This window comes from Phoxinus phoxinus, assembly GCF_949152265.1.
Source record: "Phoxinus phoxinus genome assembly, chromosome: 22".
Classification (NCBI taxonomy): Eukaryota; Metazoa; Chordata; class Actinopteri; order Cypriniformes; family Leuciscidae; genus Phoxinus; species Phoxinus phoxinus.
This window is the reverse complement of record NC_136897.1, coordinates 27,496,949-27,512,004: the sequence shown is the minus strand read 5'-3', so window position 1 is coordinate 27,512,004 and position 15,056 is coordinate 27,496,949. Positions and strand designations below refer to the sequence as shown.

The window sequence follows — 15,056 nt, the reverse complement described above, 5'->3', positions numbered from 1 at the left end:
TAAAAATATTTTTACTCTAAAGAAGGACACAAGTGTTTCACCTGCGGATTGGCCGCTTGGTCCATGATTTTTAGCAGAAGTGACTGTGCTTGATCTCGAACCTGGTCCTTCGAATCACCTAAACGGTCGATTAAACTGGGCAGAACTGAGAGAAGAAGAAACAAGGCTTTAAATCTGAGATTATTACCATCTGTGTTGTTCTGAGAATCAACAAACGTATGAAAATCAGTGGTCAAACGCATATGTTTATAATACATATTATGAAATTATTCACCTGTTCCTATTTGTGTTTTGAAGCGTTCCTGTAGTCTGGTCACTAGAGCGGACACTATGTCCATTCCCAGCAGAGCCACCTTAAAAAAGAACAAAACAATATGAATCTAAAGATAAGATAAGATAAAAGTAGGATATTTTAATAAAAATATATAAATAACTTGCATTACAAATGACATTTAGTAACATTTTAAAGTCAAAACCGCACTGAAACCTCTATTTTGTAAGTCAGAGAGTGTATGCAAATTTAAGAGCAAAGGATTGTGGGTAATGACAACTGTACTGCATTTTAATGTCAGATAATCACACAAATAAGAGTCTTTTCTGGTAAATAATCACTGAATCCTTTTAATTAAAACACACTGAATCAAACAAGCACACTATATCACATAAACAGCAGTTTGTGTCGTTCATCACCGTCACCATCACTGTGAACAGCAGCGGGACTGAAGGAAGCCATTGGCTGCAGAGAGCGCGCTAACCTTCCTTGTCTGGGGGTGGATTGGGATGTTCAATGAACGTGTAGTGAGAACAGCCCTGCTAACACCTAACCAACACATCTCGCATCACCTGAGCTACCCAGTTCGGGCTATGGTGCAATTTTTGGAACCCCTTTGAGATCAAGTAATAAAAAATAGAAATATTATTATATGAAGTTGCAGCGCCCTCTAGCGCGCATCTATAGATTCTGCACCGTTAATCTAAGCATCTGCTGATCCACATGCATGCAATGACATATTCAGCAAATATATAATAAACATTTTATAAAGACATAATGTATTAAATTAGTAACACCCCACAACACAGGAAAAACCCATATTTAGGATTTTTTAAATAATCTTGATAATTTCTGATTTCAATAAAAAAGCACATTAATTAATCAAATAAATATGTTGTGATTATAGCACTGAATTGCATTGCATTGTTCACCAGCAATGTGTGCACGTTTTTTATTAAACTGTTTTGAGATATATACAAAATATTATAATTAATTTGTTAATTCTTAAAAATCTTTGAATCTATGTGTGTGGTTTTTACACAGCGACTATATCTAGACTCTGGAGGCCTGCTATAGTCTAATCTGTGCCGCCAGTTTCATAATGAACTGAATATATATATATATATTAAAAAACGTCTAATAATAACATAAAATGTTTCTTTAATGTTGTTTTGCACCATTGCTTTGGTAAAGTATCTGTCAAACGAGCTAAAAATCGTATCAAATCACAACAGACTGATTTAAATGAAGTAACTTTGTTTACAGTATGTTTGCGCTGCGTGTTTCGTAGTGAACACTTGTTTTCCGCGTCTCAGAACGGCTCTGGATGTGTTGAGTTTAGCGTGTATTTGGTGATGTAGCTGGCACCAGTTTTGCAATATTTACACATTTGCATAATTTCCAACATTTTTGTAGGAAGATGATTACAGCCTTCTCTAGATTTGTAATGAGACGCGTTTGTAAAGGTGTTTTCCCGCCAAAATAAAAGCTCAACTGCAGTTTCCATCAAAATTCCGCCAAAATAAAAGTTTAACTGCAGCTTGCGTCAAAATAAAAGCTCAACTGCAGTTTCCATCAAAATTCCGCCAAAATAAAAGTTTAACTGCAGCTTGCGTCAAAATAAAAGCTCAACTAAAGTTTCCCGTCAAAATAAAAGCTCAGCTAAAGTTTCCAACAAAATTCCGCCAAAATAAAAGCTCAACTGCAGTTTGTGTCAAAATAAAAGCTCAACTAAAGTTTCCATCAAAATTCCCCCAAAATAAAAGTTTAACTGCAGTTTGCGTCAAAATAAAAGCTCAACTAAAGTTTCCATCAAAAGCCTGCCAAAATAAAAGCTCAACTGCAGTTTGTGTCAAAATAAAAGCTCAACTAAAGTTTCCATCAAAATTCCCCCAAAATAAAAGTTTAACTGCAGTTTGCGTCAAAATAAAAGCTCAACTAAAGTTTCCATCAAAATTCCGCCAAAATAAAAGCTTAACTGCCGTTTGTGTCAAAATAAAAGCTCAACTAAAGTTTCCATCAAAATTCCCCCAAAATAAAAGTTTAACTGCAGTTTGCGTCAAAATAAAAGCTCAACTAAAGTTTCCATCAAAAGCCTGCCAAAATAAAAGCTCAACTGCAGTTTGTGTCAAAATAAAAGCTCAACTAAAGTTTCCATCAAAATTCCCCCAAAATAAAAGTTTAACTGCAGTTTGCGTCAAAATAAAAGCTCAACTAAAGTTTCCATCAAAAGCCTGCCAAAATAAAACCTCAACTAAAGTTTCCATCAAAATTCCGCCAAAATAAAAGCTCAACTGCAGTTTGTGTCTAAATAAAAGCTCAACTAAAGTTTCCATCAAAATTCCCCCAAAATAAAAGTTTAACTGCAGTTTTCATCAAAAGTCCGCAAAAATAAAACCTCAACTAAAGTTTCCATCAAAAGTCCGTAAAAATTAAAAAGTTTAACTGCAGTTTCCGTAAAAATAAAAGCTCAAGGGTTTAGGGTATGCATTTGGAATCTTGTTTCCGCCACTGAATAAAAAGGTAATTGCGAATTTTTATCTTTTTATCAAGGGTTCATGTCCCCAGAGGAACAGAAGTCCATCCCCATAATCTCACAAAATCCTGTAGGAAACACTGCTATATATAGGGTTGCATGAACCAGATGCATGCTTTCGACACAACATTCAGCAATTACATGCCACATTTAAATAACCACATGGGTTTATTACAACATTAGAATGTTTATTCCATCACATTCGTCCTAACTGTGACTTTGAGCATGTGTGAGGTAAAATAAGATGGCCCGTGTTGCAGTGGGACCCCTCGCTGTCCTCATTACGGAGAGTGGGGTGATTACTCTCGGCTGGGTTTCCAGGCCAGCTGTGGGACGAGCGCTCTGATTGGCTGAGGAGACTCAGGCGTTTGTGAGCTGTAAAACGTTTGTTAAAGGAGTCCAGAGGTGCGAAGAACACATGCACATTAACTCAATGCACATTAACTCATGTTTATTAAGAGCTTATACTGCTTATATCAAACTAAAGACAGATTGGATTTATCTCATTAAAATGTCTTTTATTCCGCATATGTCTGCGATTACAGATTCATCACTCGTGCTGAACTACATTCACTGTAGCCACATCTTCTGATGACTGTGAGTGAAATCCGTGGGATGGATTTAGATATGTGCATTAAAGGGATAGTTCACCCAAAAATAACCTCATGTTGTTTCAAACCTGTATGCATTTCTTTCACTTTTTTACCCCGATTTCACTCTGCATGTGTAGATCAGGTTTTATGAACTTTATGCATCTGTACATCAAAGACACAACAGCTGGAGTTCAGGAGAGTATTAAAACGACAAAGACCGGATTCACGTCACTTTTGTAACACTTTTGCATCCACACTGAGACCTAAGCCATCGGAAGTGACATAAAACAGCAAACACACAACTGAGAAAGTCATCCTCATCTTGACTAACACAGTCAACACATTTGTCTCATACAAACACACACAATCTCGTCTTTAAAGGGGTGGTATAATGCCCTTTTCACAAGATGTAAAATAAGTCTCTGATGTCCCCTGAGTGTGTGTGTGAAGTTGTAGCTCAAAATACCCCACAGATATTTTTATATATCATGTTAAAATTGTCACTTTTTGAGGGTGAGCAAAAACACACCGTTTCGTGTCTGTTCCTTTAAATGCAAATGAGCTGCTGCTCCCGGCAAAGGGGGCGGAGCTTCAAGAGCTTGAACTCACACACACATGCACTGAAAATTTCAAATACTTTTAGCCTTTTATGTTCAAAACGGATTCAGACAATGATGGAGAGACTCGAGAAGAAGTGACAACATTTCTGAATGGTTAGTTGGTGAATTTAAGCAGCCTATGTGAAGTTATCTTCTAGTCATTGATTAGCATATTCTGTCTTGATAATCTATAAATCGCGTTCCGGGGGCGGGGTTTATGTAAATTTTAGGGTTGGTGATGTCACTAATGTTGTGTAGTTCCTACTAGCCGTTTGTTGTAGTCCTTAAAAAACAATTTCTTTAAAAGCCAATATCTCCCTTTACTTTGAACTTTGAGTGTTGTAACTTTGCAGATGTTGTTTATGATCAAACACAACATTACACACTAACTACAGTTAGAAAAGTCAAATCATACTCAACCACCCCTTTAAAACACTCTTCAAGCACTCCTGCCATCTGTCATTGGTCAAAAAGAAATGAAAGAAAACACATAGCTCCGCCCCCAATCTCACGCCATTGGCTGGCTAATCAAATAAACAAATTACACATCCCCTCCAGTTAGTCAACTGACAAAACCATTAGACAACCATCGGGGTGCAAACACTCTGCTCTTCACACAGTCAGTGAGCTATTTTAATATTCTCAGGCTGAATCATCATCACTCTTCTCCGGCAGGCCCTTGAAGCCCACGCAGATACACGATCTCGCTCAGTGTAGGAAGAAAGTTTAGAAATGTGAGAAGCGCTTACCAACAAAAGAGAAGCTTTAAAGAGCTCCCTGCAGTTTACTGTCAAAATAAAAGTTTAATGGTCTAACCTTTGAAAAGAAATTAAGACAGTCGTACATTTTATTATTGTAATTCTACAGTGTCAATGTAAATATAAAATGTTTTTAAATCAAATTTAATAAAAAAAAGCTTAAATAAAGCCATAGGTAAATTAATATAATAATAAAAATGACCCAAAAAATAGTTGGATATGAAGTGATTTTCTCAAACAAAACAGTTTTCTGGCTAAAGCACTTCTTAGAGTAACAATCATCAGAATATAAAGCACTGAAAAACACATTGAAAGCAACAAAAACGCATTTAAATGCTTTCTGTAAAACTCCCTAGACAGCGTCTAGACAGCAATTCAGCTTTCCTCCATCAGATCACTGAAATACACACAAGGTCAGTAAATTATAAGCATAAACCACGTTTTTCATTTAATACAAACTGCCTGCCATCCAAAAATGCAGTCCTGTGAAATTATAAACCAGAGTTTCCACTCAAACTCAAGCTTCAGAAAAGACTCAAGCACAGTCCCGCTGAACTGGTGAGAACGGGAGTGAGTCGCCCTTCCTGACATGATAACGAATACCTTTATCATCCTCAGCCATCACTTCCACTGCTACAACACACAGCAATTCAACTCTGCGGCGATGCTATGCAACTCCAATGCAACAAACCTGAAACTACATCATAGTCGTGCACACTTATAAAACATGTATGTAATAGGGCTGTAAACGATTAATCGCGATTAATCGCATCTAAAATAAAAGTTTGTGTTTACATAATATGTGTGTATTGTGTATAATTACTTTGTATATATAAATACACACACACATGCATGTAAATATTTGAGAAATATTTTATTTATATACTGCATATATATTTTTATATAATTTATATTATATATAAATATAACTATTTTATATATAAATAACACATTTTTCTAAATATATACATGCATGTGTGTGTGTATTTATATATACAAAATAATTATACACAATACACACACATATTATGTAAACACAAACTTTTATTTTGGATGCGATTAATCACGATTAATCGTTTACAGCCCTAAAAACTCTTGGAAAATGCATCAACCAAGGATGGAAAATAATATTTAGTGTATTACAGTCTCTGCTCAGCTTCTAATGCGATTAATTTTCTCCCAAACTCTCTCAAGTTTTCAAGTTTAGAGTTTGGTTTATTATATAGCACCATTAAAACAGCAGCAGCTGACCAATGTGCTTTACAACATCGGATAAAATAAATACAAGCAAAAGCAGTAGAAAACTAACCTCACAAATAAAATCAGAGACAATTTTAAAACTAAATAGCAAAAGAAAATCTAAATACTTACAGAAGACAAATACAAAAACTATCATCAAGGAACATTAAAGGTACAATATGTAAGATTTTTGTAATAAAATATCCAAAAATCACTTGCACAGTGTGATATATTTCCTGCAGTTGTGTACTTACAATATCCCAAAAGTTCCCAAAGATTTTTAATTTCAGAGAAATTCCAATTTTAAATAATTGGCCGTCCCGGAATCCCTGTTTACTTGTCGCCGGTCACTGACGTAATATCCGCGTGAAGGGTGTGCCAAGGGAACTTTATCAGGATCATAGTATCCGGGATCCATGTAATAACTGGCCTTTATAAATATAAATCTATGGGGATTTAACATAGGGGTGTCCTGACTTATGCACCCTGTGTTTTAAGGAAAAACATTTATTTATTTACAAAACATTATTCATTCACAAAGAAAATTGGTGTCCCTAAAGGTTGGCTAATTTTTTTTAAAAGCCCCGCCCCCCTTAGTTACTGTTGCTACGTCCGTCAACTTCATCTGGGCTCTGGTTTGGTATCAACATGGCTTATGCTGTGACCGCTCTTCCCGCTGAAATTTTTTTTGCAGCAAATAAAAAGCAGCAAATAAAGTGTCCGACAGAAGTAGGCAAAAGGGGCTCAGTGTGCGTTCGAAGGCTATATTCAAGACATAAACGCAAGCAACAACAAGGCATCCAAATAGAGACAAAAGCATAACGGTCACAGTCAAAACATGACCCACTGCATTATATCCTAATGGAGACGGAGGCTGGGACTCACAATATCAGGAGCAACACTGTTCATGTAAAGCTGGGTATATTCACTTCTATAATCGTTATTACAAAGCAAACGGACTACGCGAGTATAAAGTTGTGTTTATTAGCAGCGTGTGCTAGCGTATCAACAATTAGGATAGAGAACCGAAATCATAACCTAAAACTGTCTAACTAGTATAACTTCACAGTAAGGTTAAAAGCTGAATGTATCTTAGAGCACAAAAGTGTGTTGTTGATCTTGAGGGGTTTCGCTGACTGAGGACGTCCACACAGTTTAATCCAAAGACGACACTTGTCAGGATTTGACTTCGGTTTTGGGAAGGGGAAAAAACGGACACCCCCTCCAACCTCTCTGGGAAACACGTATCTGTGTTATAAATGCCCCAGGCACAACGGTTAACCATATTTCTGATAAAACTACAACGGTAATAGCCTGCCGAGACCAAAAATATGAGACGCCTGTGTTAAAGTCAATGGAGCGTTGTGAGAAAGTGTCGGACCGCTGTGGAGCTCGTTCTTTGCTGCGCTGTGATTGGTCAATCTACATTCTAGGGCGTGGCTTAGCCAAAGGGAAATTAAGGCATTAAGATAAATTTCCAAAAGATGATTTTTTATTCCTCTTTTTAGTCACCTTTAGCACGGGTGTGTTCACTTCTGCTATTCTAGGCACTGTAGATATCCCCAAATCTCTCACCTTGAAATTGCTTGCGTTGACCCATGAGGTCGCCAGACTGTCCATCATCCGGTCCAGCATGGTCTGATCGTTTTCCAGGTCATGTGACTTCTGTCTGTCCAGAATGTAGTCTATGATTTCCGGTCCAACTTGAAACCGACGTCCAACCTCTTTCTGCGTGACCTGCGCCACTATGTACTCCATGTTGGGCTCCATGACTTCGTCAAGACCGACCACGACTCAGGAAGACAACACATAAAAACACAAATACAACAACCTGTGATCTTGTTAATCCAAAGACCGAATCCAAGAGGCGAATGTGGGATTGTGGACGGCACCGGTGCAACATGTGTTGATATTATAACCGGCGGATCAAACATTGCTGGTGCAAAACTTTCTGCAGGGAAATCGTGTCGAACGGCCAGTCCATCATTATAACGAAGTCCAGCTCCACGTCTCAGGGTCAAGTTCTGCAATGCAAATTAAAATAGTTATTTATTCACAGATCAAGTAATATAAAAAGTCTCTTCCAAAAATGTAATGATCACTTTAAATCTATAAATCTTACTGCATCATTTTACATCATTTAATCTTATTTAATCTTCTGTGATGGTTGATGTGCTCAGATTATCTTTATAAATTAAACAATAAATAAAAACAAGATATGGTTTCTTTAATACCGATTATAAGTGTACTGTTTTTTATGATAAAAGATGTATGAATGTACGAATATGTATTTTATATTTTAAGTTGTCCTTGTTACAGTGTCATTATACATGCAAGTACTGAGTAATGATATTTAACTGCATGTACTTATAGGATTAGGGCGTTTGGTTTAGGGTTAGTTGCATGTAATTATGCATAATTTATAGTTATTAGATTACCATGGTTTGCTAGCTATTAACTTTTTTGCTCAGCAGCCGCTGTGGCTAGCAGTTTTTCAAAGTTACGAGCCACTCAGCATTTACACTGGCCACAGTTTTGACATCGATACCATGGGGAAAAACTGCCATGAATATATTTTTAGTATTATCTCATAATTTGGCAGCAGGTTTATTAGGCTGCTGTCACTTTAAGACCTGACGCATGGATCCATTACACTGTTACACATCCGTTTCTCAACTGTTTACGTTCACGTAAAACATAACTGACTGTGTTTACATGAATACTCGCCAAGACCGGCATTTTGACATTATTTTGTGTGTATTTGACTGTTTAAACGCAATAAGCAGCGAAAAATAACTCTATTTAGTTCTGTGAGGCGGCTTTATGAGCGCACTTTGGATGTGAGCGAAAAAATCTGCAGGAATTAGTAAAATTATGTGCAATACGCTCAATCCCACACTGAAATTTAAGCCCTGTAACACCAGCAATATTCATCCGGAGCAAATGAAAGAAGTGAGTGAGGAGAGGCGGGTTTGTGTGTCACTCACTGTCGGAGAGACGAGAGAGAAAGAGCCGCTGGTATCGAAGAGTTTCAGGTATCGAAAAAACAATATTTTTGACAACACTCATTGCACTTAGTTTATTATTTCTGATGCCTTTTCAAAGACTACAATTGAAAATGTATATTATATATCAAATTCGACCCGCCAAAGTGGCTAGTAGAGACAGTTACACGCCACTGCTGAAATACACACGCATTTGGCCGGGTGTTAATGTCAAGCCCTGGTTTTTACTTAACTGTGTGAAACAAGGACACTAAAATAAAGTGTTATCGAATAAACATGAAGAACTGAAGGTAGGGGAACGTTAGAATAATGTTAGAGAATAACATTCTACAAACCAAAAATCAACATTATATTTCTGTTAAGAAAACTTTCTTGGCTAACCAAAAACAAATGTTCTGGGAAACAAAAACTGTTAGCTGGGTATATAGCTACTTTTATTTTTCATTCTTGTTCTGTTCTGATTATCGTTAAACTGAAAGGATTTGTTGTGGGAGAGAGTAACTAAACTGTGTTTATTGTTTAGAATGTTTAATAAAATGCGACTTATACATGAATTATTATACTCTCACTCAAAAACCCAATAATCATCCCTATACTAGGCTCAACTTTTCTTTTATTTGTCCTATGGTAAAAACAAAGATTAACTAATATAAACGCACAGTATTACTTTGAATTTTCAAATAACACAAAGTACAATGGCAGTAATAGGCTACTTTGTAATTACCATATTCAAATACCTTGATATTTATGACATTTTATGGTAGCCTATGATAAACATGGTATTGACATGTTCATTTCTTGTAAGTGATTCAAATGCAAAAGATGATGTCACATGCATCTTGTGTGTCACGTGAGAACATACATGATGATGTACGCTATATTTGAAGACATTAGCAGTCACAGTTCACCATTAAGCATTAATGAAGCAGCTGCTGTGATTGCTAACCCAACTTTAGCCGTGTTTAATTTCACCGAGCAGTTGTTTAGCAGCTGTCTGGCTAACATATCTCAGTATAAACAGGACGGGCTGCATGACACTTACATGCTAAACAAACCCCGGGCCTTTCAGGGACAACTCGACGAGAATTACGCGCTAAAAAAAACGATAAAAACATACGGATAAAACATTAGCTACACTAGCAAGCTTCTGGATATCGTTGCTTGGTAACGGTGAAGAATGTTGGTTGTTATTTGTGCACGAGGCCCAAAAATATGATATTTACAACACGCGACCTTATATATTTTAAAATATAAAAACTTCACGTGTATTTTTTTACAAACAAAATATAACAAGTGCATGCAAAAATATTCTTAACTGATATATTTAACCTGATTAAACATCATTCGAATAATATGCATTTACCTAGCAAGCAAAACCGAATAAGATATCAATATTTTACTAATATTACTATATATAATAGTATACAGCATATAGATATACAAGTAGCCTAGATATTTGTCTTGTCGACATTTTTCACTTGTTTATGTTAAAATAAGTTCCAGAAGAAAATATTTGGTTTTAATGATGTTTAGATATTTTACTGGAGAAAAAAATATACAATACATTTTGCATATCTTTACATGACTAACACATAAGTAACACATAAATGCCACACAGAATTCCACTCGTTTATATTATATTTTATCATTTCCTTCTAGTTGCACGTGCATTCTTTCACATGGCATCAACTCATAATTAAACTATATACTAGATCAATATAGTGCCTAACATTAATTGAACAGCAAAAGGTTTGGGGGTGACTTTTAAAAATGCAAAAGGAAGACCAACCCAACTGAGTGTACAGAATGACTAATGAATAAATTAATGCAAACAATGATCGAGATGGAAAGAAACAAGATGCAACTAAAATGTCACAGTATATAGCTAATGTTTGTTTTGCATGCATGCATGACAGTAAGAATGTATCCAGTGTGGCATATGCTGTTGAATATTTCTGTATGCATAAAATACTTTCCCTGATAATGCATGCAAAGCCCATGCGGAGTCAGAACGCAACTAGTGATAAAGGCTGTGAAAAAGCTCGTTTGATAACGGACGTACCTGGCTTATCTCGCTCTAAACCCTCTACATGGGAACCGTTTCCCGTGGGTTGATCATCAGTTGATATAGAGCATCACAGTCCCGCCCACAGCCCGAGAGAGCTCTGGTGCCGGAAGTAAATTTCCCATTCATTTCTCCCATTGACTTTTGGAAAAATCTGTATCTAAAGAGTTCTAGAGCATGTCTGAGGATAACCAGCTATGGCTGAACTCATAAGCATACAACATATCATTTCGAGTGAAAAAACGAAGAGAAAATCCAAAAAAAGGCAAAGGTACAAGACTGTGTACATATTTTCATTTCCGAGCGAAGGAACTACTCATCCCATAAACCACCGCGCCTCACTGAAGTCGACTGAAGCCAACCGAGAAAGAGCCTTTTGAGTGAATTTTATATAGTAAATGTGCAGTTAATAGCAGTTATTTCAGTAATAATCGTGTAAATAAAAATAATAGTGTTTTATATAGGTATTGTGTATTGAATTTTATATTTATCATCGTGTATTTTATATTGTGTGCGTGTGTGAAAGCGGTTAACGATAACGTTAGCAACATGGTGCAGTGCTTTGTACCTGACTGCAAATCACCGCTCAGTCTCAGTCGTCAACACATGTGTGTTCAGTCAGTGTGTAGTTTGTGTGTTTATTTCAAAGCCCTTTATGACACAGGACACTCTGCTGACAGGTTGAGGTCCATGCTCATTTTCATGATGTTATAGTTCATCCTTAATTGTAATAACATTTAATGTATTTTCTTAATATCCACAACGAGTGTAAATTAAAAAGTGATGGTCAGCAAACCAGAAAGTGGTCTGCTCTTGGACCGTCATATTCAGTTTATTAACTTGCCATGAATTATTATACAAATGTTCAGTAAATGCATGAAGAGGTATGCCTAGGTTAAATATTGTTTTGACAGCGGCATCATAAAATGCTTGATATGACTCATACCATATGAAGGCTACAGTAGCCTATCTAAAGTGAACGATAAGTAAGGGATAATGTAAAGCGAGGCGGTTGTTATAGCGAATACAACTCCCGAAAGGCTTAATTAACATTATGAGCCCGACGCGAAGCGGAGGGGTCTTGAATCAGCCTGTATTCGCTATAACAACCAACTCGCTATACATTATCCCGCTTATTACATGGCTACCTACCCAATAAATCAATAATTTGACACAAAATATTAATTAAAAAAGGAATGTATTGATTTAAAAACTATTTATATGGCTTCCGCTAAAGAAAACAGTCCGTTCCGTCTCTTCTGTTAGAATCCTGCTTCCATGGCAACGCTCTGTTTTTTCCACGGACCTTCGCGGGGTTTACACGATTTCCACCAATCAGATGCATCACTGTGGGATTGTGGGATTGTTTAGGATTGTGGGTAATGAAGTACTTATCCAATACATCGCGAATAAAAGGCATTTATCTCAAAACAAGGTTAGTGCCCCATGAACTTTTGGCGTTTATATGAGCATATACAATCGCTTAGTACAGCCGTTGCTGGTTTTAAGTCTACCATGTATGGTTACGTTTTTATGGCTTATACCCCAAATGTCTATGGAGAAATTGTATTGAATTTTTACTTCCGGCACCGGCTGTGGGCGGGACTGTGATGCTCTATTTGGAAGGAAACAGCAGAAATCTCCGCCCATTGTGCGGCTTCAAACATCAAGAAGACACTGCGCATGCGCCAGATTCAGCCGAGATAGAGCGCCATCTGCTGTCTGATGAACTCAAAAATCTGCCAGTATGGCAAGCCGTGTTAACATTTATTAATTCGCAGGATATGAACTCTTGGTATCAACAATTCAATTTTCAATAGTTAAAATGCCAATTAGATTTCTACTAGTAAAAACGTTCATTCTTGATATCAACAATGACTTTAAAAATCATTGATATGTATTTTCACTGGTTAAATCTCACCATATGCTTCCATTAAAAATCAATTGTTGATATCAAGAATTGATTTCTTACTAGTTGAAAATCCATTTCAACATATCCTTACCCTTATCCTTAGAAGTACAATCCTTACTAGTAAAAATCATATTTTTTTAACATCAATGATTATGTGGTTAATAGTGGCAATGTCTGTTCTTGATATAAATTGGTACTTAATTGGTACTAGTAAAAAAATATTTTTTCATATCAATAATTCGATTGTCACTAGTGACAATGTTCATTTCTGATATCTGTAATGCAGTGGTGGGCCGTCAGGGCCAGCAAGGCCTTCTCTGCTGGCCTAAACACTATCAGAATCACTGACTTGCACTTTAATATTATTTTTTTATGAATGAGTATTCAATTATTCCCAATAGTCCGTTATCTTAATTTCATAGCTTTTCTCTTAGTTGCGCTGCTTCCAGTCGTGTATATTTATGTTAGCGCTTTTATCCAATCATATTTCAGTCATCATGTGTTGCCAGGGTCATATATATCTGCCTCAAGGCCTTCAGAATCAATAGTGCGGGCGCCTGTAGCTTAAAATGAATGGCAATGAAACTGTTGCTTTAACCAATCAGATAATCAGTCAGATTTAATCAGCCAATCAGATTTCGAGTTGACTGCACCGGGGCCATCTAGCAGGCATACAATAACGTAAGCATTTTCACGCCCTTTGATTGGATGGTCAGAGCGCGTATTATTACTGGTAGTCAGAGCTAGCTGACCGCATCTAGTAGTGAACTGTGTAAACTAAAATATATAACGTTACCTGTAGATTTAATAGTTTTTCAACCCACAAATTAATGTTTCTTTCCTTCCTCGACCACCAGCAGGTTCAAACCTACCGGAAAAAAAATCCCTTATTCAGCTTACGCAGAGTCACGGAACTATATCGATCTGTCCCGGGTAACGTTACGTTAAAAACAGAACTGACTGCAATGTAGCAGGGCGGCTTTTGAAGGCAAAAGTCGCGCTGATCTCATTGATATCGTTCAAAAATCTGTGTGAGAGCTTGTGTCAGCTGTACATATCGTCATGTTTAGCGGTGACTGTCCCTGTGTGCTGTGTGTCCACTGCTTCTGTCGAACAGACACTTATGCCAGAAATACGACGGGACAGACTGGACTTTCAGCACATTAGCCTCGATGGCGATAGAAAAGGTTGTTGGGACTGAGAAGCACAGACAACCTGTACAACCAAGTAATTTAAGTATTTTTGAGGAAAGAAATTAGGATGGATTTTGTATCAAAAATAATCAGTAGTTTTGGAGAGTTTTAATAGTAGTTTTAATAATGCATTTTTGCCCCCGTTTTTGTCCGTGCTGAATAAGATTTTCTTCCTATTTTTTCTTGTAAATTTATGATCGAAACACCTTTTTTTCAAACATTAATACTATTGTAACCATTGAAGGATAAGACAAGGGAGGATCTTATAATCGGAACGCAAGAACCACTGTACACTAACACAAAAGCCGAATTCACTCGCTCGTTTCTTTACCCAGCCTTTCCCCAACTCACCGCATTAACCCTATAACTGCCGGTGCAAAATAAAAACAGGAATTTCACATAGAGTATGTGCGTGCGCTGCTACACTATTAAAAGTTATTAATTCAGGTTGGACATCACTGAAGGCCTAGGTGTGAAATGCACGGCCCGCCACTGCTGTAATGTGATTGTTACAAGTAAGAAAACTATTTTAGACATCTGAAAATACTCTCCTAATTATTGATATCATAAATACATGTTCAGATATCAGAAATAACAAATGTAACATGTTGAAATACATTTACAGATATCAAGAATTAACATATAAACTAGTGAAAATGTAGTTCTTGAAATCAGGAATTTATTTATGTTTATGAATATTATATTTTACTTGTAAGAATTGTATTTCTGATATGTGAAATTAGAATTTCAACTAGTAAGAAATAAATTCTTGACATCAACAATTGAATTCGAATGGTGACATTTAGCTAGAGAAAATAAAATTACAGATATCAAGAATTATGTCGAAATTTAATTATTCATATAAACAATTCATATTTCTGTAAG

The 15,056-nt window shown here is 36.5% G+C and overlaps 1 protein-coding gene across 1 annotated transcript in view; it reads right to left on the bottom strand.

Annotated features, from left to right (window-relative positions):
* LOC306990667 (CLIP-associating protein 1-B) overlaps positions 1-11,130 on the bottom strand; it is a 76,004-nt gene extending 64,874 nt beyond the window's left edge. Inside the window, 4 exon segments of the mRNA XM_079597829.1 lie at positions 42-145; positions 275-353; positions 7,572-8,020; positions 11,064-11,130. Coding sequence (XP_079453955.1) covers positions 42-145; positions 275-353; positions 7,572-7,766 — 378 coding nt within the window. The 5' untranslated portion in view covers positions 7,767-8,020; positions 11,064-11,130.
* Positions 11,131-15,056: the final 3,926 nt, after the last annotated feature.